This window comes from Xenopus laevis, chromosome 6S (assembly GCF_017654675.1).
Source record: "Xenopus laevis strain J_2021 chromosome 6S, Xenopus_laevis_v10.1, whole genome shotgun sequence".
NCBI classification, from domain to species: Eukaryota; Metazoa; Chordata; class Amphibia; order Anura; family Pipidae; genus Xenopus; species Xenopus laevis.
The window spans coordinates 105,937,755-105,963,766 of NC_054382.1; the positions used below are offsets into that span (position 1 = coordinate 105,937,755).

At 38.6% G+C, this 26,012-nt stretch overlaps 2 protein-coding genes across 2 annotated transcripts in view; one reads left to right on the forward strand and one right to left on the reverse strand.

The window, feature by feature from the left end:
• The first annotated feature begins 1,246 nt into the window (after nucleotides 1-1,246).
• Nucleotides 1,247-9,221, forward strand: LOC121395119 (POU domain, class 4, transcription factor 1-like). The gene is made up of 2 exons (XM_041567703.1): nucleotides 1,247-1,300; nucleotides 8,088-9,221. The coding sequence occupies exons 1-2, from the start codon at nucleotides 1,247-1,249 to the stop codon at nucleotides 8,598-8,600; spliced, it is 567 nt and encodes a 188-aa protein (XP_041423637.1). The 3' UTR covers nucleotides 8,601-9,221.
• Nucleotides 9,222-15,608: 6,387 nt separating this feature from the next.
• Nucleotides 15,609-26,012, reverse strand: part of tram1.S (translocation associated membrane protein 1 S homeolog) — a 30,022-nt gene continuing 19,618 nt past the window's right edge. The window contains 6 exon segments of the mRNA NM_001088639.1: nucleotides 15,609-16,585; nucleotides 17,741-17,901; nucleotides 19,617-19,760; nucleotides 21,500-21,604; nucleotides 21,790-21,860; nucleotides 23,198-23,282. Coding sequence (NP_001082108.1) covers nucleotides 16,512-16,585; nucleotides 17,741-17,901; nucleotides 19,617-19,760; nucleotides 21,500-21,604; nucleotides 21,790-21,860; nucleotides 23,198-23,282 — 640 coding nt within the window. The 3' untranslated portion in view covers nucleotides 15,609-16,511.

The following is a 26,012-nucleotide window of genomic DNA, read 5'->3' on the forward strand; positions in this document are numbered from 1 at the left end:
GAAAATTGCTGAAGAGGACCTGAATTGCCATAGAAGAAATCTGAGGAAGGTTGAATTCTCCTTTATGAGGGGCTTCGATGATTTCTTGGACAATTATAATATCCAAGGCTATTGTGATACTAAAATCTACAGTTAATATAGATATGGGTGTATATATATATATATATATATATATATATATATATATATATATATATATATATATATAGTTTGTGAGTGTCTGGAGGGTCAGTGTGAGTATGTGAAGGCAGGAGAGGGCTAAGCTGGCTGGGCACCCTAGTCAGTCTGCCTGGCAACCTCGTTCACGTGCACTCGCGTCCACAATGACATTGTGTGGGGTATGGAGTACGTTGTGTCACATCAAGGCCCCATCAAGGGGGTACAAGGAATACTATTGCTAGGGGCCCATTCTGCACCCGATTGGGGGGCCATCTACGTGGAACTAAACTTATAGAACTTACTTAAAAGCATATGGAACTTAAAAACTTCCATAACTTGCATATCAAGCAATGACAAGTGCATGTGTGTGTGTGTGTAAGGTTAAAACTCCACTGACCACCAATCAATATAAAATCTAAATCCCACTGACTATTTATATGAACGAGTTATTGCAGAATAAGACAGCTTTATATATTAGTATGACTATGTATGAATATGGTAATGGGAATAGCCCGTGTAGATTCAGGAAGAAGCAGCCTATGTACTATACGGCATTTAGTAAATGATAGAAGGCAATGTACGGATGGCTGAAGTTGCTTGAACCGGTTGTTTAGGATACAGATAATGAAGCTGAGATTCCGTAGTGGGAGGCGGGTGGATATAAAAAATTATGGGAAGGCCAAGTTATAGGAAGGCAGTCTTCCATAGAGCCCATTTTAAGCAAATCATTCTACAAATAATATCCTTTTAATGTAATAATAAAGTGGAACCTTGTACTTGATGGTAACTAAGCTGCATGAATCCAGCAAATTCTGTTAGGATGGCTTAAATGTTGGGGAATGTTAAATTCATTTTTAGCATACTTGAGGTGTAGAGATGTAAATTAAGGGACACCCCAGGTCCCAAGCATTCCAGATAACAAATCACATGTGCTCTATGTACTAGTGGAGAGGTACAACATACAATTTAAAGACTTGGTCAGGAAATGACTCTTGGATTTCATCACAACTAAGCTCAGTTTTAAATGTCATTGTTGCAGCAATAACAACTTTGGGTTTTAAATACCTCTGCCCACTTTCACATGAGTATGAGTCATTTACGTGCTCAACTCTCAAGTGTTAACACCAGCTGCCACCTTGTGGTACATTGTACTTATGCACCCCTTAAGAACACTGCAATACAGGAGATCTGGTGTTAGACAGACAGCAATACAGGAGATCTGGTGTTAGACAGACAGCAATACAGGAGATCTCGTGTTAGACAGACAGCAATACAGGAGATCTGGTGTTAGACAGACAGCAATACAGGAGATCTCGTGTTAGACAGACAGCAATACAGGAGATCTCGTGTTAGACAGACAGCAATAAAGGCAGGCCCAGATTTGTGGAGAGGCCACTAAGGCCCGGGTGTAGGGTGGCAGGATTTTAGGGGGCGGCATGCTGCCCAACCACACCCACATTGGTTTAGAAACACTGTTGATGCACAGGAGATACAATAGTTTTTAAAAATTCCTGTTTGCCAATCCCCATGTCTCTGGTCCCAATAAAAATTTGATTGAATAAAAAGGAGGGGACGGGGTGATGAGCAACAGGGGACCTAGAGGCACCTGCTATGTAAATCCGGCCCTGAATAAAGGATATCTCATGTTAGACAGCAGGTGATGAGGGAAAGAAAAGAACTGCAGAAAATGATACAAATGCTTTAAAATGGCAACCAAAACCTGAAAGACGTGGAAGAAAACTGAAAACGACCATTGGAATGGATAGAAGAATAGCGAAAATGGCAAAGACTCGGCCAATGATCAGCTCCAGGGAGATCAAAGAAGGTGTAAAGTTACCTGTGATACTGATACAATTAGAAGCCAAGCTATCGGCAAGAAGCCCCTGCAAAGTCCCATTGTTGAAAAAAAGATGTGCTGAAGAGCTTACAATTTGCCAAAGAACACACTGACTGGCCTAAAGAGAAATGGCACAACATTTTGTGGACTGATGAAAACAAGATTGTTCTCTCTGGGTCTAGGGATCACAGACAGGTTGTCAGACGACCCCAAACACTGAATTCAAGTCACAGTACAGCGTGAGGACAGTGAAACATGGTGGCAAAGCATCATGATATGGGGAGGTTTCTCATACTATGGTGTTGGGCCTATTTATCTCATACCAGGGATCATGGACCAGTTTCAATACATCAAAATACTTAAAGAAGTCATGTTGCCTTATGCCGAAGAGGAAATGTCCTTGAAATGGGGGTATCAACAAGACAACAACCCCAAACACACCAGTAAATGAGCAACATCTTGGTTCCAGTCCAACTAAATTGACGTTATGGAGTGGCCAGCCAAATCCCCAGACCTTAATCCAATAAAAAAAACTTGTGGGGTGACATCGAAAATGCTGTTTGTGAGGCAAAAGCAAGAAATGCAGAAGAATTGTGGAACGTAACAGGTGCCAGAAGTAGGTGGACTCCATGTAACACAGATGTGCAGCAGTTCTCAGAAACACTATTTATACAACTAAATATTAGTTCAGTGATTCAAAGGAAAGCAATATCTTGAAACATTTTCCAGTTTATACAGTGAATGTTTGTTTGTGCTGACATTTACATTTTTTTTTGAACAGTCTAATATTCCCTTTTCTTCACTTCTTGTAAAGGAATAACACAAATGTGATTAATTCTTCATGTTTTGATTTGGAATAGAATGTGCAGTGTTCCCAATGCATTTGTGTGTATGGTAATAAAAGCTATTTTACGGATTTTGAGCTTTATTCTATTTTTTTAAACACTATTATTCTGAACAAAACTGTATGAATAAAGCATGTACATGCCTACTTAATCTTCTCCCCTTTCTTCTTTCATTTTACTACTTCTTTCTGTTTCCCACAACCTTGGAAACAACGCTGCACCCCTGATCAACTTCCCAAAATGTAACTTTTTACCTTAGCACTGGGTTCCCCAGTATAATTAGCTGAGGAGAGTAATTGTTAATTGATCACCTGACCAGAAATACTGCAACTCTAAGGGGGTTATTTACTAAACTCAGAATGCAAAAATCGGACTTTTAAAAAAAATCCTGAATTTTTAGGAATTTATTAAACCCAGAGGATGAAAAAGCCTGAATCTGAAAATCCGGCATCTCAGACCTGTTGAGGTTGCATATAAGTCAATGGGTGAAGTCCCAATGATTTTTTCATGTGCGCTGGTTTTCGTGCAATACCCCGATGTTTTCAGGCGAAAATTCCGAAAAAAATCTTGAAAATCTGATTTTTTTCTGCAAAGTAAATTTTCAGGAAAATGTAATAATAAATAAACGTAAAAAATCTGAACGGATTTGATCGGGGTTTGTAGCAGAAAATATTGAGATAAATTTGGACTTTGATACATTTCCCCCTGAGTGGGTTATTTACTAAACTCTGAATGCAAAAATCACAAAAAAATGTGATTCTTTTTATATAAAATTGGACTTTTAAAAAATCAAGAATTCTCTTTATGCACAGAATTCTATTATATCCATTCTATTAAGTCTCTTGTGTATAATACCGTTATAACCTTTAAAGGAAAACTAAACCCCCCGAACAATGTAGGTCTCTATAAAAATATACCTTAGTCCGTGTGCTAAGGGCAAGGCCAGATGTGGCGTTTTTAAAAAAGCTCCGCCAGGCGTAAACAAGCATAAACTGCACTTCCACTGAAACTAATGGAAAACGCACTATGGCAATTCACACAGGGCGCTTGCAAGCCAAAATCCGCCACAGGACGTCAGTATTGGCTTTTTTCAGGAGAAACGCCAATACGTAAGAAACTACCAAATCAATAGACTCTATGGGATCTGCACGTTTGAAACCACATTTTGAGTAAATATGCAGCGTATTTTAAATATGGCGTCCAAATGCTCAATGAGAAGTGCATGTTGGGAAAAGAAACCTACGTGCTGAAAAATGCATGAAAAACTCATGTTGATGGTTGTTAGTGGTTTCAGTGGCATATTTACGCCCGGCGTTTCTTTTTAAAAAAAGCAACGTAAAAACGCCACGTCAGGCCTTGCCCTTAAGCCCTTATATACCATAACTCTAAAGCTGTATTTTTCAGACTTTTTCAGTTCAATCAACCCTCCCCAATTATCAATCTATGACGTGTAGGTTGGGGACCCCAGTTGCTGCTTCTGGCCTCCCTAGTTGAGAACCACTGCTCCAAAGGAGTTTTATTAAATAAAAAAACTGCAAATCATTTAAATAGACACAGGTAACAGCTACGCAATTTGCAAAATCAGAAACTGAAACATTAAACAAGAAAATTACAGTTATCAAAGTCTCAATATAAAACCCTCTTAGGCATTTAGTCGCGGTTAAAATAAACCAAAACAAGTATAATCACCGCCGGCTTCTTTTCTGTTTATGAGGAATAAAGCAGAGAGCGTTGCTGAGCACATTAACTCATCAGCAATGACACTAATTACAGGTTTGATGACATGATTCTGCATATGCTCCAGGCACAGTCTCATTTTTAAAAATCCACTTACCCGATCATGGCACGCAGGAGTACAATAATTACGCACAGAATTGGTGAATACATTAGTGCGTATTTATTTCGGGAGGAGGCTACAGAGGGCAGCAGTCATTCACAACATTATGCCATAAGCTGTTTCATGTTTGTAAAGCTGCCAGACACGGAATGCTTCAATAACTCCTTGCAAAAGTATCCAGCTCAACTATTGAAATTTTGTTCTTTTTACTACACTTGAGCCATGGGCCAGAAGTCCTGAGAAGCAACGTCCTATGTCATATTCCTATTTCAAAGCAACACCATGCAAAATGTGTTTGTTAGAAAAAAATATTGGGAAACCATTGTATATCTCTACATTTTACTTTTTTTCTAGTTTTGCACACTGTTTGACAGGACCCCCCCACCAAATAAAAACCAATATGTATAGTTGACACTATCACATCCAGATAGCAGACTGCTTAGTAGCCATCTCTCCCTGGATGAACCAACGACACCTCAAGCTCAACTTGGCCAAGACTGAACTCATGGTCTTTCCACCCAAACCGAGCCCTTCTCTTCCTTTCACCATTACTATTGATGGCATGACCATTAACCCGGTTAACATAGCACGCTGCTTGGGGGTCATCTTTGACCAGTCCCTCTCCTTTTCTAATCATATTAATAATAATGCCAAAACCTGTAGTTTATTCCTCCATAATATAGCCAAGATACACCTGTTTCTTTCACAAAACACAGCCAAAACACTAATCCATGCCCTTATCTTATCCCATTTAGACTATTGCAATCTCCTCCTAACTGGTCTTCCTGACTCCCATCTCTCTCCCTTCCAATTAATCTTAAACTCTGCTACCAGGATCCTTCTGCTCTCTCCTAAAAGGGAACCTGCTCAACCCCAACTAAAATCCTTAGGGTGGTTGTCTGTTAAGCAAAGGATAGCATATAAACCCTTCTACTAACATTCAAAGCCCTTCACTTCTCTGCTCCTCACTACATTTCTTCTCGTCTCGCTATATGTTCCTGGTCGTCTTCTCCTTTCAGAACCACCTTCTCTTCACACCATCCACATCCACTCGTCTCAAACCCTTCTATCTTGCTGCTCCTTACCTGTGGAATTACATCCCTGAATTCCTCCGTAAGGAATCCTCGCTCAATCTCTTCTAGAAAAAATGAAAAGCCTATCTTTTTTTAACTTTTTCATCTCCAATTTGTGCCTGTATGTTAGCCTCCCATCCACTTAGACTGTAAGCTCTAGGGGGCAGGGACCTCCTTCTCACTATGTCTCTTACCACATAGCTCTTAAGCTTTTTGTTCTGATATGATTCTGTGTATATTTATTATGTGATTTGTCTTCCCTGAGTATTTTTTTTATATATATTGTACTTTTATGCAGTGTACAGTGCTGCGAAACAATAAAATCCCATTTTTACTTTCTTTAATGGAAAAGAAACCTATCTCCAATATCTTTAATTAAAAAAGGTGTACCGTTTTCATAAGAAACCTGACTGTATGCAGTGAAATTCATTTACTGCTGTGGATAGGAATTGTCAGATGGTCCCTAGCTGCTCTGCAGGGAAACAATCATACTTATGAACAGCAGGAGGAGCCGTCACTTTACTTCCCAGCAATGCAGAACTCAAACAGCTTTGTTTGTTTCCCTGTTTTGATAATTAAAGGGATCCGGTCATCGGAAAACATGTTTTTTTCAAAACGCATCAGTTAATAGTGCTGCTCCAGCAGAATTCTGCACTGAAATCCATTTCTCAAAAGAGCAAACAGACTTTTTTTAAATTCAATTTTGAAATCTGACATGGGGCTAGACATTTTGTCAATTTCCCAGCTGCCCCCAGTCATGTGACTTGTGCCTGCACTTTAGGAGAGAAATGCTTTCTGGCAGGTTTTTTCCTTCTCAATGTAACTGAATGTGTCTCAGTGGAACATGGGTTTTTACTATTAAGTGTTGTTCTTAGATCTACCAGGCAGCTGTTATCTTGTGTTAGTGAGCCGTTATCTGGTTACCTTCCCATTGTTCTTTTGTTTGGCTGCTGGGGGGGGGGATAGGGAGTGGGGTGATATTACTCCAACTTGCAGTACAGCAGTAAAGAGTGATTGAAGTTTATCGGAGCACAAGTCACATGACTTGGGGCAGCTGGGAAATTGACAATATGTCTAGCCCCATGTCAGATTTCAAAATTGAATATAAAAAAATCTGTTCTCTCTTTTGAGAAATGGATTTCAGTGCAGAATTCTGCTGGAGCAGCACTATTAACTGATTCATTTTGAATTTTTTTTTTACGGTACCTAAGCAGACCACACTGAACATGTGCACAGTCTTGGTCTTGCAAAGATGTTAAACAAAGTTACAAGATGGTGACCCCCGTAGCCAACTTAGAAAACATAAATCATTTGTTTGATTAGGCTTGTGGTGCAGTAAGTTCATGTTTATATTTAGTATACAAAATACAGAATTTCTAGCTTTATTTTAGACTTTCCTTGTCCTTTAACAGCACTTTACAACTAAAGTTATACATACATACATACTAGGGGGCCTATTTCAGAACATTCAAATGTTTTTTTTTTTCACAAATCTCTAAAAATTTGTTTTTTTTTCTATGATTCTTTGAAAGATTTATTGTGTATTAAGTGTAAAAACCACGAAAAACTTGAATACAAAATTAGCATTTTTTTTTTTGCTCATACTTTTTGGGGGTTATTTATCAAAATTTGAACTTTATTGATTTTTCTAAATAAAGTCAGACCAAACTAGAATCCACAATTTGACCTTTGTTATCATTAAAAAAAAGCACGATTTAATCGATTCGGGGGAAAACTCAGTAAGACCAAGCAAAAACCCGAATCGTACGATTTTTTTTCCTACACTTGAGCCATGGGCCAGAAGTCCCGAGAAGCAACGTCCTATGTCATATTCCTATTTCAAAGTAACACCATGAAAAATGTGTTAGGTAGAAAAAACATATTGGGAAACCATTGTATATCTCTACATTTTACTTTTTTTCTAGTTTTGCACACTGTTTGGAAGGACCCCCCCACCAAAAACAAACAAATATGTATGGTTGACACTAGGGGGGCCTATTTACGAACATTCAAATGTATTTATTTTTTTCACAAATCTCTAAAAAAATATTTTTTCTAGGTTTCTTTGAAACTCTAAAAATTCTAGATTTATCTTAAAGGACCAGTAACATCAAAATTTTTTTTAAAAGAATTCGTTAGAATACAACGAAAAAAAACACCAAGAGAAATAAAATCTTAAAATAGCAAAGCTTTTATTATGAAATAACTTACAGAAATTCTGCTTCCGCTCCTCTACAAAAAAGGCGACACGGCGACCATCTATACTGCGGCGCTTGATTTCTCCTCCCTGGCTATTCTAGTGACAGTGTTTCCTCTGCCCCCATCTCCTTTTGCAGCTCTCGGTGCCCGTACCCCTTCCTGCGCTGCGATATCAGTCGGCAGCTGCGAGTGTTGCAAAGAAACAGGACTTCTTCGCCAGCCTGGATGAGACCCTATTGGCCCGAGCAGAAGCATTCGCTGCAGTTGACATCGCCGTGTCCCAAGGCAAGAGCCATCCCTTCAAGCCAGATGCCACGTACCATACTATGAACAGCGTGCCATGCTCCTCCAACACCACCGTGCCACTCGGACATCACCAGCACCATCAGGTGCTGGAGCCCGGGGACCTCCTGGAACACGTCACCTCCCCGTCCCTAGCATTGATGGCCAGTACCGGACATGAAGGAGTCCGCGGCGGCGAAGGAGGTGGAGGGGCAGGAGTTGGTGGCGGAGGCTTGATCTCTACCTCGGCAGATCCGCACAGCCACATGCACGGACTGAGCCACCTTTCCCACCAGGCAGCCATGAACATGACCTCTGCCCTTCAGCACCCTGGACTGTCACCCCTAGTTTGCTCCTCCGCTGCTTGAATCGCTCAGCAAAGGCTTCCAACTCGCGCGGGTCAGTCTCTGAGTCGCAGACACACAAGACTCCCTTTACGTACAGTCCTGGAACGGATCTTGCGGAGCAAACTGAAGTAGAATAGCACCACCGTGCCACTCGGCCCTCACCATCACCAACATCATGTGCTTTCGCCCGGGGACCTCCTGGAACATGTCACCTCCCTGTCCCTAGCATGGTCGCCACTCATCACTGCAATGGGGGGCAGGTGGCTTCGGCAGGCTAGGTGTCTGCGACTCAGAGACTGACCCGCGCGAGTTGGAAGCCTTTGCTGAGCGATTCAAGCAGCGGAGGAGCAAACTAGGGGTGACAGTCCAGGGTGCTGAAGGGCAGAGGTCATGTTCATGGCTGCCTGGTGGGAAAGGTGGCTCAGTCCGTGCATGTGGCTGTGCGGCTCTGCCGAGGTAGAGATCAAGCCTCCGCCACCAACTCCTGCCCCTCCACCTCCTTCGCCGCCGCGGACTCCTTCATGTCCGGTACTGGCCATCAATGCTAGGGACGGGGAGGTGACGTGTTCCAGGAGGTCCCCGGGCTCCAGCACCTGATGGTGCTGGTGATGTCCGAGTGGCACGGTGGTGTTGGAGGAGCATGGCACGCTGTTCATATTATGGTACGTGGCATCTGGCTTGAAGGGATGGCTCTTGCCTTGGGACACGGCGATGTCAACTGCAGCGAATGCTTCTGCTCGGGCCAATAGGGTCTCATCCAGGCTGGCGAAGAAGTCCTGTTTCTTTGCAACACTCGCAGCTGCCGACTGATATCGCAGCGCAGGAAGGGGTATCGGCACCGAGAGCTGCAAAAGGAGATGGGGGCAGAGGAAACACTGTCACTAGAATAGCCAGGGAGGAGAAATCAAGCGCCGCAGTATAGATGGTCGCCGTGTCGCCTTTTTTGTAGAGGAGCGGAAGCAGAATTTCTGTAAGTTATTTCATAATAAAAGCTTTGCTATTTTAAGATTTTATTTCTCTTGGTGTTTTTTTTCGTTGTATTCTAACGAATTCTTTTAAAAAATTTTTTGATGTTACTGGTCCTTTAAGTGTAAAATCCACAAAAAACTCGAATACAAAAATTTGGCAGTAACAGTTGTTGAGGTCCTATAAAATGTCAATAAGAGCTGCGTGGATCCTATTGGACCATTTTTAATCAATTTGGTATTTTGTAGTACAGATTGCAGCATTTTTTTTTTTGCTCATAGTTTTTGAGAGTTATTTATCAAAATCCGAATTTTTCAGATTTTTTTAAATAAAAAAGTCCGACCAAATTAGAATCCACGATTGAACCTTATTTATCACTAAAAAAAAATTGACCAAAAACACGATTTCTACCGAATAGTATGTTTTTTTTATGGATTTTTGCCAGAGCAGACACAGAAATTTACAAATAGGACAGGGGACCTTCTCCCATTGATTTATATACAAGTTAGGCAGGTCTGAGATTTGGGGATTCTGACTTTTTGCAGCCTCGGGATATAACGGTCAAATTTTTCGAGTTTTTAGCATTCAAACTTCAATAAATAACTGCCAATAGATTCAGATTTTTTAATAACTTTCATGCAGGCCCGGACTGGCAATCTGTCTGTTTGGGCTGCTCAATTTCTAGCTATGTGGGCCAGGGAAACCCTGGAGCTGAAGAAGGGAGCTGAAGCTGTGAGCCACAAAGGAGAACAGAAGAATCTGCTGGAAGAAGACCGGCTGCCAAATGTTTCTACTGAATACCAATAGTCATTTTTTTTTCTTTAAATCCCTGGTCACCAATGTGTTTTTTTGTAACTTTTATTTGGGGGCCCTGACCACCAATTTTTTTTCAAGTTTTATGGGGGGCCCTGCCCAACTATGTTTTTTTTAAACTTGTAGAGCCCCACGGGTCACACGCTGCGTCTTCATCTGACCGTCGGATACATGTAGTTTCACCTGCACTCTCATTCACTTCCTTCATCTTCTGGATATTCAACACATGGCATGTGATGGCAACGAATCGCTCCTTGGCCCGCTGTGCTGTTCAGCCCTTATTTTGAACACTGATATTATTTGGAACAAGCCTCAATTAATGATTCAATTACACACATTCAGCAGCAGGTCATGACTGTTGCTTTTCTATTACTCGACTGCACCTACTAGTAAATTATTTGCCATGTAAAAATATTTCTACCAAAAACATTGATCAGGTTAGTGATGTGTGTGTGTGTGTGTAAATATGTGCACTGAACCTTCACTCTGCACACAGGTCTGTCACTATGACTGGGAACTCATTTGCTTTCCTTGATTGAAGTCAATCTGATTATTCTCCATACACAACAACACAATCGTCTATATGTGGTGACCCACCGAGTTCACTACTTCTCATTTTGTTTACATGGAATCTTCTTCCTGCTCATAGATATGGACACAATAACTTACCCCGTCACATGTCATATATGTTCAGATTAACATTTAGGGGCATATTTATCAAGAGTCGAATTTCAAAGTCAAAAAGACCAACCGAAATCAAGTCAAAATTTTTTTTGGGTCGAATAGGTCTTATAGGTTTTTAATCTAATAGGTCCGTATTTGGCCAAATTTGAATCATTCAAATCGAATTAATAGTGCAATCGATCGAATTAGATTTAAAGTTTTTCCCCCAAAAAAACTTTGATTTTTCAAAGTCCACCAATTGACTGCAAATAGGTTCTAGCTGGTCCCCCATCGGCTAAAACAGCAATTTGGAATGTTTACAGAGACAGTACATGATACATTTCAATATTCAAATTTTTTTCTAATTCGAATCGAATTTGGACTATTCCCTAGTCGAAGTACACAAAAAATTGCTTGAAATTATAACTTTTTTCATTCGAAAATTCACCTTGACCTTTGACAAACCTGCCCCTTAGAATCATGTAGCCGTTCACATTTCGAGACATTTTGCAATTAATCTTTTTTCTTAGATTAATCAGTATTTGGCTGCTTTTGATTTTGAAAGACTATGGGGCAGATTTATCAGAGGTCGAATTTTGAGTTTATAGGAGTGTCTAAAAACTCCCATCAACTCGAAATTCTAAAAAAAAAAAAAAAATTTAAAAATGGGTGAAGAGGATCGAGGTGCAAATTCGAATCTAATTAGAATGAAATTCGATCGAATTTGATTCAAATTTTTTCACTAGAAAAATATATTTTTTGAAGAAAAAAAATTAATTTTTTTCAAAAGTCCACCAAATGACTCCAAATTGATTGTAGGTCCCCCATAAGTTAAAACACCAATTCAGCAGGTTTTACATGGGGAATAGTCGAATTCAAATCGAATTTGGACTATTCCTTGTCGAATTAAAAAAAATGTCAAAATAAAGTCGAAGTTTTTTTTGATCGAATAGGTTGGTTTTTGATCGAATAAGTTATACAAAGTTTTTCCCAAAAAAAACTTTGATTCCACCAATTGACTCCAAATAGGTTGAAATAGGACTATTCCCTAGTCGAATTACACTAAGGGGCATATTTATCAAGGGTCGAATTTAAAAAAATGTCGAAATTCCAATTCAAAAAGACCAACCGAAATCAAGTCTAAGTTTTTTTTTTTTGGTCGAATAGGTTGGTTTTTGATTGCATAGGTCCGTATTCGGCCGAATTTGAATTGTACCAATCGAAGTAATACAAAGTTTTTCCCAAAAAACCCTTTGATTTCAGCAATTGACTCCAAATAGGTTCTAGGAGGTACCCCGTAGGCTAAAACAGCAATTTGGCAGGTTTTTGATGACAAATCGTCAGTCATATTTTTAAAGAGACAGTACATGATAACGTTCGAAAATTTTAATTTTTTATCAAATTCAAATTTAATTTGAACTATTCCGTAGTCGAAGTACACAACAATTCGCTTGAAATTCGATTTTTTTTAATTAGAATTTTCCCTTCGACCTTTGATAAATCTGCCCCTATGTCTTTTAAATGCAATTTACATAAAAATAACTTTAGTTTTCCTGCAAGACAATTAACTATACATGACAAATACAAGTCCAAGCATCCTTAGGCATGAGAGCAAACCGATACTAAATTAGATTAAAATGCAACGCCACAGCAAGCAGGAACACTAAAAAAAACAAGTTATTCGTAAAACGTAATTTAACAAAAACTTTACTCTTTACAGCAAATGAACATTTTACAAGCTGGTCCCAAAAAGACGCAGATACTTTGCGACAACATTAACCAGACAGATTACTTCTCATGTATCAAATGGTGGTCACAACAGAAGTACAGCAAACGGCAGACATATTGAACACGTGTTTAAGGCTTCGTTAGTAAAGATATAAATATATATTATTTTATCCAAAAATATAAATGCTGTATACAGATTGCCAGACATCACAATCCTAGATGGATGAAAAAAAAAAATGATATATAGAAAACACAATATCCGTAATCACAAGTAAAAACGCTGTACGATTAGGTCGTGTCACATTATTCAGCTCCTGTACAGCTGAGAAACTTACTAAATACAATAAATTAAAAATTCTACATTGTTTCAGTCTGTCTACATGCAGCAGTTGGGTGTCTGATGAATGATCCAATATATCTTATAGGGGGGTTTCTTTCCTAGCAGATGTATTAGAGCTCACTCAAATAACTGATTCCAGTACAAACAAAATCCAACAAAATAACTGCCTTTTGCACAAATTCTGCATGTAGAGAGACATGATGTCTGGTGATTTTAATAGTGAGCTCTAATACATCTTCTAGGCAAAAGGAGCCCCCCTATAAGATATATTGGATCATTCATCTGACTCCCAACTGCTGCATGAAGACAGAATGAAGAGAAACAGATGCTGAGAGAGGAATAGTGAAGATAAACTTTAGAAACAATGCAGAATTTTTAATTGATTGTATTTTGTATAAGTTTCTTATTTCAGTATGCTGAAGCTTATATTAAATTTTATTACATTTTTGCAATAGTTCCCCTTTAGACAGCCACCTCTACGTTAGAAAACAAAAATCTGATTGGTTGCTATGGGCAACATCTCCAGATATTTATCCCCAATGTTAGTAAACATAAGACCCAGAGGCCCTATGGGAACAAATCAGCTCTAAACAACAGATGACCAAATAAAAATATCTGCAGTGTTAATGTTCAGTGGAGGACCGCATATGCAAAGGTTGACGAGTATAGGTGTATACTAAGGGGCAGATTTATCAAGGGTCAAAATCCGAATTAAAAAAAATTTGAAATTTGAAAAAAAAATTGGATTCAAATTTGAATTTTTTTTTAAATTTTGAGCTATTTTTTGTGTACTTCAACATAGGACTAGTCCAAATTCGATTCAAATTTGAAAAAAAAATTCGAAAATTCTAAATGTATCATGTACGGTCTCTTTAAAAATTCGACTTTGACCATTCAGCATCTAAAACCTGCCGAATTTGTTTTAGCCTATGGTGGACCTCGTAGAACTTATTTGGAGTCAATTGGTAAACTTTGAAAAATCTAAGTTTTTTTTTTTTTTTGGAAAAACTTCAAATCGAATGTGCCGTTACTTTGATTCATATTAGATCAAAAAAGGACCTATCCACCCTGATTTTTTTTTTTTTATACATTTCTTTTGGTCTTTTTTTTTTTTTTATTCGAATTTTGAAGTTATGGGAGTTCAAAAAAAACCTCCCATTCAACCCTTGATAAATCTGCCCCCAAGGGTTGGGAAATCACATAGGTGGTAATTTGGGAGTGACAAAAAGGATATATTAAATTATGTAAGTTATACAACTTTATTTAAGAATTTAAAATTGCTGCAGAATAGATCTAAAATCATCCCCAGAAATGAAAGTGTTGCACTCCAGATGTAGTTGTGGCACTCAGGGACGAGCAGAAAGAATTCATTTTTATATCACAGGGATCAAGCACTTCAGAACAGATAAACCGCTTGGGGGGCACATTTATCAAGAGTCGAATTTCGAATTTGAAAAACTTCGAAATTCAAATTCAAAAAGACCAACCGAAATTAAGTTAAAGTGTTTTTTTTTTTGGCCGAATCTGTCCTTTTTGGATCGAATAGGTCCATATTTGGCAGAATTAGAATCGTACGAATCGAAGTAACAGTATATTAGATCGAATTCGAAACGAAGTTTTTTCCCAAAATATAACATTCGATTTTTTAAAGTCCACCAATTGACTCCAAATAGGTTCTAGGAGGTCCCCATAGGCTAAAACAGCAATTTGGCAGGTTTTAGATGGTGAATGGTCGAAGTTGAATTTTTAAAGTTATATTTCGATATTCAATTTTTTTTCAAATTAGAATCGAATTTTGAACTATTCCCTAGTCGAAGTACACAACAAATAGCTCAAAATTTGAATTTTTTTGAATTCGAGAATTCACCTCGACCTTTGATAAATCTGCCCCTGGATGTTAACAACTTGTCTTGCCCCAGATCTCGCTACATTTAAGGCGTGTGAAGAGAAAAGGCAGATACCGTTTATAAAATAGATTTGTCTGCTAAGCCAAACTTAAAAACACATAGAAAATAAGCCACTATTGTAGCAAATATGCACAATTTAATTTTTGTTTTATTGTCGTTTTAATCAAAAAAAAAGAAAAAAAATTGCCTTATAAAAAAAAGTGAAAATACATTTATCACAGCATTTACATCTTTTAAACAGTTCGGATTGGCATATCAAAAGAGTAGAATGCTGAATTTGTACAACGGGACTTGGGGGGAATTACCAATATTTTAATTTTGTTGCATTTGTGCGATTTACTCCACATTTGCACTAGTTACTCTGAACAGCCCCAATAAGGTTTTTATATTACAGTTGGCCTCAATGCATTGGAGATCTGGCACGGAAAGGGATGGTTTCTGTTTGCACCAGTGCAAAGCCGGAGTCAGCACTTGTTTATACATAAGAATGAACCATCAAATTAGAGTAAGAACATGATTTGTCCTATTTGTAATTTAACTCTATAGGGGTTATTTATCAAAGTCTGAATTTATCGCAATATTTTCTGAAAAAAAACTCCAAATCCGCACAGGTTTTTTGGGCTTATTTATTAATAAACTTTTCCGAAAATTTTGTTTGCGGGGAAAAAATCTTGAAAAATCCAATTTTCACAATTTTTTCGGATCTTTCATCCGATTTTCATGATTTTTTCGGATCTTTCGTCCGATTTTCAAAAAATTTTCAGATTTTGCGCCCGAAAACTCCGGGGTATTGCCAAAAACCCAGCGCACATCAAAAAATCATTGGGACTTCTCCCATTGACTTATATGCAACCTCAACAGGTCTGAGATGCCGGATTTTCAGATTCGGGTTTTTCCATCCTCTGGGTTTAATAAATTCCGAAAACTTTTTTTTTTTTTCAGATTTTTCAAATTTTATTAAAAAAATCATGAATTTTTCGTGATTTTTGCATTCGGAGTTTAGTAAATAACCCCCTAAGGGTAATACTATACGGGCGTGTTCGGTGCGATCAGACGCGATGCGCAAAAACGCAAGCATCAAGTCGGATGCAACAGAAATAAGGTAAGCAATAGCATTGTCGGATGGTGTTGCAGCATTGATCCGACGCAACACGACCATCGGATGCAGACGCTGCGTCTGCATCCGACAGTCGCGTCGGATCAACGCTGCGACTTCTTCAGACATTTGTATATCTTACCTTATTTCCATAGCATCTGATTTGACGCCTGCGTTTTTGCACAGCGCGTCGGGTCGCGCTGAAAACACCTGTATAGTATTACCCTTAGAGCTGTACCATTAAACGAATGTCGAGGGGGGTGAGGAAAACAACCCTGTACAGTTTGGAAATTGATGTTGTGTAGAAACACATTGCATTATTTGTTGTAACAGTAAGAATTGTAGTGCTGCGGGGCTGTGTACAGCACAAGGCAACATCTCTTTGGGAACAGAGGATCTTGGGTAGAAAAGGATTCTCTTTATGAATGTTTTTCTTTACGGCTGCGAGGAGAATCTGCTCCGTTTGATGTTACTGTTCCATTCACTCCATTTTCTGAAAATACAAAAAAAGACTCCGTAACGGCTGGTTCACAAATGAAGAGCTACATGTACATATGATACCAATATAAATAAAAATGCCATTGTACTGTACAGGTCCAAATCAAAATTGAATTGGTGAAAAATGATTGGACTACTATTTTCCACCAATAATATGAGAGAGAGAGAGAGAGAGAGAGAGAGAGAGAGAGAGAGAGAGAGAGAGAGAGAGAGAGAGAGAGAGAGAGAGAGAGAGAGAGAGAGAGAGAGAGAGAGAGAGAGAGAGAGAGAGAGAGAGAGAGAGAATTTAAAGCCTGCTGAATGCTATGCTTCATTCACTTCTACATTTATTTATCGTTAGCACCCATGCCTTTGACTTTTCCTGTTATTTATCAAGATTAAAACTCTTAAAAAAAGGTTAACCTTGGAAAATTAGAATCGTGCAAATTATTTGGGATTTTCCGGCCGCTGACGTCGGAAGAGTGGGCGGCATAGGAAAAATGTTGACGCCCCCATCAGAACCGGCAACAAAGCATGCAAATTCGCCACGAGTTCGCCCATCACTAATCTTCGGGACTTCTCCTATTGACTTGTATACAACCTCGGCAGGTCTGAGATGCAGGATTTTCGGATTCAGACTTTTTCCATTCTCGGAGTATAACAAATCCAGAAAAATAAAAGTTTTTTTTTTTTCACTGAAATTTATATTTTATAGTAAAAAAAAAAAAAAAACAATTTTTTGGGGGTTTTTGGCATTCGGGCTTTAATAAATAACCCCCCCCCACGCATTTATTTTAGATACAAAGTTTAACTTGGTTCCCATCCAAACACATACAATGCCCTAAAAACTCTTGTGGGTGGTAAAAAAAAAAAAGCCTGAGTGACATCATTATGTCAACACTGGTGTGAAAAACGTGAACCCAAACGTAAACAAACATTTGTTATGATGTCAAACTTTCCAGAGGAGCACAAGAGGCTACGGTCATTTCATTTATGTGGTTTAGGGCAAATCAGGGCAAATATGGGCCATTTCCTAAATACATTAGACTTTTTTTAATGCACTGAGACTATTGTGCCATTTGCCACTGGTGGGTGCAGTTGAACAATTCCTAGAAGAGCATTTCTCTATACACTGCAGCACTGGATGAAACACATCCACTAGTAGAAATACCTTTTTCTTTACGTGAAGCTTTGCCTTTAGCAGAGGTCGCCTTCTTCCTTTGAGAGGAGGGTTGAGGAGATGAATGCTCTCTCCATCGTCTCAGCTGGAAATTAATGAACTTCCACATCATAAATGCCTGGGTGATGCAAATAGATGCCAACACGGTGATTCTAGAAGAAGAAAGCATAATAATTAGGAGTGAATCTCATTGTTGCCTGTCGTTCATTTGACGCAAGGTAACAGGAATGAAACTTTTTTTTTTATAATGGCATTTGCAAAAAAAACAAAAAAAAACCCAGATTAAGAAAGCATCCGTCAGTCAATTGAAAAACAAAATGAATACTGTATGTGACTAGGAAGGCCTTCGCTATTCATAGTGATTATTACCATACAATGACTGATGAGAAATCTCTGAGGTACAGAGAAAACATTCAAACAAACGCTCAAACAAAATCAACAGCAAAGCCTCACTAGGGCTGATGTCACATGGAAACTGAAATAGACTTCTGTGGCTCCTATTGAGAAACAGCCGAAAGTGCCAGAACTGAGAGTTTTGAGGTTGAAAAGCCAGTGCTCCTGTTTGCTTAAAACTCAACTGTAATTCTCAAGAAGCTCTTCATGCCATTTTCTTATTTGACTTCTCTTCATTGTGACCCAAGGGTGCATGCACAGCAGAGTGAAAATAAAACTCAGAAGGAAAAATAAATGAATCCGCTTTCTCACTCCACTGTGCATGCACCTGGCACCTGACAGAGGAAGATTGCTTTGAAAGAGCGTCTACAGATGGGCCTGGGTATCAGATAAGCAATTATAACCTTATGTTCTTCTTTAAAGAACAACTAAAGTTAAACTAAAGAAGTAGCTTGAAATGTTGTACATTATGTTTTGTGCTTCTGTACCAGCCCACGGCAACCACAGCCCTTTAGCAGTAAAGATCTGTGTCTCCAAAGATGCCCCAGTAGCTCCCCATCTTCTTTTCTGCTGATTCACTGCACATGCTCTGTGCTGCTGTCACTTACTGAGCTTAGGGACCCACTCACAATATACAGTACACATAGAATAGAAATGTCACAATATAAGGCTGATTAGTAATTAATACAGATAATTACTACATGGCAGCACAGAAACCAGTGCAATTAGCATCAGAATTTAATAATCAGCCCTGTAGCATCAGCTTATATTACAGACCAACCTCATTTTCTGCTGGATAATTAGTGACGACCCCTAAGCTTAGCTTCTCAACAGCCAATCAGAGCCCACTGAGCATGTGAGTGTCACAGACACTTTCCAAGATGGTGACCCCCTGTGACAAGTTTGAAGTCCTGGATCATTGCTGCTATTGACAAGCTGAAACTTTAGGCTGGTGCAATAAGTTTAGTATATAAAATATTACATTCTTAGCTATATTAATTTTTAGGGTTTAGTTTCATTTTAATTCTAATCCTCCCAAATGCCATTGCGCCTGCAAGGATGCAAATTGCCGGCGGGATGGCATATGCATCACTTTGTTTTCTGAAGTTTTCTCACGTGGCAACTTTGGAAAATGGAAGCAATACATATGCCCTCCCGCCGGTGATTCGCATCATTGCCGGAGGGAAGGCATTTGGGAGATTAGTCGCCTGCAGTAGAGAAAGTTATTGCTTGGCGACTAATCCCCCCCGTTTTCCACCACCCTAAGGCTACAATGTACAATTTTCATTCTGGACAATTATGTGTTTCCAACGTAGCAGCCGTGTACCAAACAGATTCTGATCTAATAAAATCAGCTGCCATAAGTATCTGAATCTATATATTCAGTGCCTACGTGAAGTTCCACTGACTCTGTATGTAGCCCAGTTAGTCACAACCTAGTCACAAAAGGCAACATTTTAGAATCAATCAATACCTGATGGCCAAAATGTTGAAATTTCCATTACTCAGATCCAACTCTTGATTTTCAGCCCGTGCAAGTCCAAAGCCGACAGTAAGAACAGAAAGGATAAGAGTGAGGAGGCGCCCAAGGACAAAGAGAACGGCCCACACAGTAAACCTGTAAAGAAACCCAACATTTCATTTCCTACACAGACAACAAATTGTAACAAAAAGCAGCACAGTTAAGGTGAGGATTTGTCAAAAAGCAGAGACAAAATTCCAATCCTTTTCAAGTTTTCTCACCAGTGAATAAAAATAATGTATTTTCCCGTTACTGTGGATAATTTGGAGAATGCACTTTTTAGTTGCAGGGGGTAAGGAGGGCAGAATGCGTTGTTTAAATGAGAAAGGAAGGGAACAGGTAGAGGATGTATTCTTCACAGACAGGGATTACATATTCAGAATTCATACAGGAGGTGGTGTATTAAATGAGAAATATCGCAAAAATGAACATTTAATATTAGCTTCAGCATACTGAAATAAGAAATGTTCTAAATACAATCACTTAAATATTCTGTAATGTTTCTGAAATAATCAAGTTCATCTTCACTATCCCTCTGTTTCTCTTCATTCTGTCTTCATGCAGCAGTTTGGTGTCAGATATTCATTGACAGTTAGATCCAATATATCTTATAGGGGGGCTCCTTTTGCCTAGAAGATGTATTGGAGCTCACTCTATTAAAATCACCAGACATCATGTCTCTCTACATGCAGGATTTGTGCAAAAGGCAGTTACTTTGTTAGATTTTGCTTGTACTGGAATCAGTTATTTGAGTGAGCTCTGATACATCTGCTAGGAAAAGGAGCTCCCCCCCTTATAATATATATTAGATCTAACTGTCAATGAATATCTGACACCCAACTCCTGCATGAAGAGAGAATGAAGAGAAACAGATGCTGGGAGAGGAATAGTAAAGATAAACTTGATTATTTCAGAAACAATGCAGAATATTTAATTGATTGTATTTAGAAAATGTCTTATTTCAGGATGATGAAGCTTATATTACATTTTAATTTTCACAATAGTTCCCCTTTAAGATGCTTGTTGTTAATGGGGATTATACAGCAGGTAGCCTTCTGTTACCCAGGTCCTACCTTATACCCTTCTCTAGATTGTTTGTTCAACAGAAATGGTTTAAAGGGGTGGTTCACCTTTAAAGTAACTTTTATTATGTTATAGAACAACCAATTGTAAGCAACTTTTTAATTGGTTTTCATTATTTATGTTTTATAGTTTTAAAGTTATTTTTTACTGATCCTTCTATTCAGACTCTCTCCTATTCATATCCCAGTCTCTTATTCAATGCATGGTTGCTAGGGTAATTTGGGCCCTAGTTACCAGATTGCTTAAAATGCAGATTGAAGAGCTGCTGAATAAAATGCTCAATAACTCAAAAACCTTCAATAATAAAAAATTATCTCATCATATCGCTCTCTACATTATACTAAAAGTTATCTTCAAGGTGAACAACCCCTTTAATTACCCTCGTTATACCATTTTCATGGTCACTTACAATTTAATTTTTGAACGATTTTACAACTACTGTAATTCTTATGATCTATCCGACATATTATTTCTCTAGATTTTCACCGGCTTAATTTATAACACAATAATGCAATAGTCAGAGACTTTTTTAACATTTAAGTAACCAATTAAGAAATATGGAGACATTCTTTTAAAGGACATTATAATGGACAGTGGCAGTATAGGTACAGAGTTGCTCCTATGGGTCAGATAATGAATCTTACAAAGCAGTGCCCTTTTTCATGGCAAGACTATATACAATGTTAAAATCAAGATAAAAATAGTAAAACAGATCTTTTACATGCAGTCATTTTGCAGCTTGGGATACTTACCCTTTCTGGTATCTCTCATTGCTGAAGTAAAACAGACGTGACATATGGAACAGGAATTCTACAAAGTAATGCAGAACTAGCAGTACCAGACCCAGGCGATTGAGGCTGGAATAAAAAACAACAGATGTTGTTATACAATGGGCCCTAAAGTGAGATTGGTCTGTCGATGGGAAGAATTAAGAATAACAGAGCTTTGATATCAAGATGTCTGTTTGAAAAGTCAGAGACTAAACATATTCTGGCTATTAAACCAATATGACTCTACGGCAAGAAAACAAAGACAGACTTACTTGAGAACATAAGCTCCTATAATATGGAAGAGGTATAAACCAATGTAGACCAGCTGCCTGGGAATGTCTTCCTGTTGGGTTTTAAAGAAAGGACAAAATATTTCACAATTCAATATGACAAAAATATTACAAAACACAAAATGTCACGTTGAAGTAAATGCTAAATATTGTGAAAACAAGCCAATTATTCAGTATATACAGTAAATATTTAAAGGATGGAAAAGCGATGAGGCCATAGGAAGCCTGACATTGATACAGGTGATTAATCTTCCCAGTCACTGCATGATTTACAGAAAAAGCATAAAAGCACTACTATTGCTGTGTCGACAATTGCTTACCGGAGAACATTCAATGGCATGGTCCTTAAAATCCCTGCCATACTGTTTTTTTTTTTTTTTTTAAAGGGACAGGTAACGCAGGCGGACTTCCAACAAATTCGAAATTTTACTTAAGTATTATTAGTTCACTCCAATAACTTTCACTTCAAGTGATTAAAGGAGAAGGAAAGGTACCGAAGCAGTTTATTGTCAATAGATTAGCCACAATATTGCAAGCTAAAACACTATTTATTCTATAGAATGCTTTACCATACAGCTCTAGAAACTCAGTTTGTTTAGTATAGCAGCTGCCATATTCACTTGGTGTGACCTCACATCCGGCCTGCGTTTCCCTGCTCACTCATAGCTCTGGGCTCAGATTATAGCAGGAAAGGAAGGGGGAGGGAGAGGAGCAAACTGAGCATGCTCAAGCCCTAGACTGGAGGTTTAAGATGAAACCAGGAAGTCTGATACAGAAGCCCATGTGTAAACAATAGAAAGAAAGAAATACTGTGTTTATTTTGACAGAGCAGCATTACTTTAAGGGTTTACTGTTGTATTTAAACAGACCTTTCTGATAAAGCTTACTTAATTTTAGCTTTTCCTTCTCCTTTAACAGTATCATGTCTCACCTGGCTTTCTAGTAGGCCAATCTTTGTGGGTGGGGTGCAGAAAGATAGCACCTCCATCTAGTACACTGATCCCCAACCAACAGGTTGCTCACTAACCACTTGGATGATGTGGCCTCAAAGCAGGTGCCTATTACAGAATTCCTGGCTTGAAGGCAAGCTTTAATTGCATAACAACCAGATGAACTGCCCAACAGAGCCTCCTGTAGGTTGCCAGCCAATATAAGGGCTACCAAATAGCCAATCACAGAACTTATTTGGCATCCCCAGGAACTTTTTTCATGCTTGTGTTGCTCTTTTTACATTTGAATGTGCCTCGCTGATATATCAGATTTATCCCCGGCGACTAATCTCCCTGAATGTTCCTGTGTGCCCTGACCCTAAGACACACTCGCAAGCATACATACACATCCCAGGTAAGATTACTAGCAAGAATAGACAAACATAACAAAGCACTTGTACCTTTTTCGTTTTCTGAAAGTAGAGCTCTGGAAAAGCATGAAACCAATAAGCCAGCTGGGAAATGTAGAAGAACTTCATCTGGAATCTATGCAGGTAAATAGTTAATAATGTTAATATGATGCTGAATGAGATACTATATCCTCTTAACATAAGAGATACACACACAGACTTATATAATGGAACATATTATATAGAGACACACACATAAATTATATAAAAGTATGAGAATACGAAAATCTCTAAACACACTTCTGGAAAAGAATATGTCATAATATTTTCTGTGTGAGTGCAGACTGGACTATGTAACCTATCCTGTGCATAAAGTAGCTATAAGTAACATGGAGCGATTCATTTTCCGAAGTCGCCCGAAGTTTCCTTGTGAGGCAACTTCGGAAAACGAAGTGCTCCGAGTGCCATCCCACCTGCGATTTACATTCTAGCCAGCGGGAAGGCAGGAGAGGCAGTTCGGGGAGATTAGTCGCTCCAAAGAAGAGGAGATTTGTCGCCGGGCGACTAATCTCCACGAATCGCAGCACGTGTCTCTGCCCTTAGGGAAAAAGGTGACACACCTGTGTGTCACACAGAAACATAAAGGCAAATGGGGCTCCTAGATCCTGTGTTTTATCTAAGCACAAAATAGCAGGAACAAACAGCTTTGCATTTTGCATTAACTTATAGGAGCTATTGGACCAATACACTGGTGTTTATAGCAATCAGAGCTTTGTCTTTAGAAGTTGACTGATACAAGCTAATTAAAGGAACTGTAACACTAAACATTTTTTACTAAAAAAAAAAGAATCGATTCTACCCTACACTAATAATAGATTTACCCTGCATGAAGTTTAGTATTATCAATGCTTTATTAAAAAAATACTGTGAAAAAGCACTGCTTGCTGTCTAGTGATAGAATGTGATCGGGTGCCTCACTCTACAGGATCTGCGCTCCACATCTCCTCCTAACCAGACTTCTACCAAAACCGGAAGTTACGTGATACGGTTGTACAGAGGTTTTTTCATTGTGTGTCAGACTGATTTATTTCTGTAAGTGCTGTGAGCAGTAAGGATAGCACGCTGATGAGCTATAAATCTTAGGACTACAGAACTCTGCATCAAGTCAGCGCAACTCTTCACTGCTCACAGCACTAACAGACATAAATTACCCACGCCCAGTACCTAAATTATATATATATATATATATATATATATATATATATATATATATATATATATATTACATATGTATAATATTATATTATTATATATGCCATAAAGTTTTGGTATCCAGTGCTCAAACAGGACATTATTGTATTATAGAGGGTACAGAGAAGGGCAACTAAACTGGTAAAAGGTATGGAAAATCTTAGCTAAGAGGAAAAACTTGCCAAATTGGGGTTGTTCATGCTGGAGAAGAGGTGCTTAAAGGAGAAGGGAAGGTTAAAACTAAGTAAGCCTTATCAGAAAGGTCCATCTAAATATACCAGTAAACCCCCAAAGTAATGTTGCTTTGAGTCCCCTGTCAAAAGAAACACTGCATTTCTTTCCTTCTATTGTGTACACATGGGCTTCTGTATCAGACTTCCTGCCTTCATCTTAAACCTCATTGCCCTGGGCAAGAGCATGCTCAGTTTGCTCCTCTCCTCTCCCCCCACCCCTCCCTTCTCTACTGTAATCTGAGCCCAGAGCAGGGAGAGACTCAGGCAGGAAGTGATGTCACACCACATTAATACTGCAGCTCCTAGCCTAAACAAACAGAGAGTTTCTAGAGCTTTTTACTTAGGTATGGTAAAACATTCTACAGAATAAATATAACATTCTAGCTTGCACTATTGCAGCTAATCTATTGGCAATAAAATGCCTCCGTAGCTTTCCTTCTCCTTTAAAGGGGTGGTTCACCTTCAAGGTGACTTTTAGTATGTTATAGAATTGCCAATTCTAAAAAACTTTACAATTGGTTTTCATTTTTTTTTTTTTTATAGATTTATAGTTATATGCCTTTTTCTTCTGACTCTTTGCAGCTTTCAAATGGGCGTCTCTGACCCCTTCTAAAACAAAAATTCTCTGTAAGGCTACAAATGTATTGTTATTGGTACTTGGTATTCCTCATCTTTCTATTCATCCCCTCTCCTATTCATATTCCAGTCTTATTTAAATCAATGCATGGTTGCTATTGGAATTTGCACCCTAGCAACCAGATTGCTTAAAATGCAAATTGAAGAGTTGCTGAATAAAAAGGTAAATAATTCAAAAACCTTAAATAATATAAAATTAAAACCAATTGCAAATTGTCTCAGAATATCAATCTCTCCATCATACTAAAAGTTATCTCAAAGGTGAACAACCCCTTAAAGGGGTGATATGATAACTATTTATAAATAAATAAGGGGATCATATAATAATCACTCTAATGCTTTATTTACCAGTAGGTCTTTCCAGCTGACATAAGGTCACCCATTCCGATTAGAAGAAAAGAGGTTCCGCCTAAATATTGAGAAGGATTTTTTTTACAGTGAGAGCTGTGCAGATGTGGAATTCTCTCCCGGAATCAGTTGTACAGGCTGATACATTAGATAGCTTTAAGAAGGGGTTGGCTGGCCTTTTAGCAAGGGAGGGAATACAGGGTTATGGGAGATAGCTCATAGTACAAGTTGATCCAGGGACTAGTCCGATTCCCATTTTGAAGTCAGGAAGAAATTTTTTCGCCCTCTGGGGCAAATTGGAGAGCCTTTAGATGGGTTTTTTTGCCTTCCTCAGGATCAACTAGAAGTTTGTAGGGTTAAAATAGAGTTCAAAGGTTGAACTTGATGGACGTGTGTCT

What these genes read in the sequence shown, in the direction of transcription:
- LOC121395119 (XM_041567703.1), top strand. Translation starts at nt 1,247, where the DNA reads ATGAGTCATTTACGTGCTCAACTCTCAAGTGTTAACACCAGCTGCCAC. An exon ending in ACACCAGCTGCCACCTTGTG is followed by an intron (nt 1,301 to 8,087) that starts GTACATTGTACT and finishes CTCCTTTTGCAG; the next exon opens with CTCTCGGTGCCCGTACCCCT.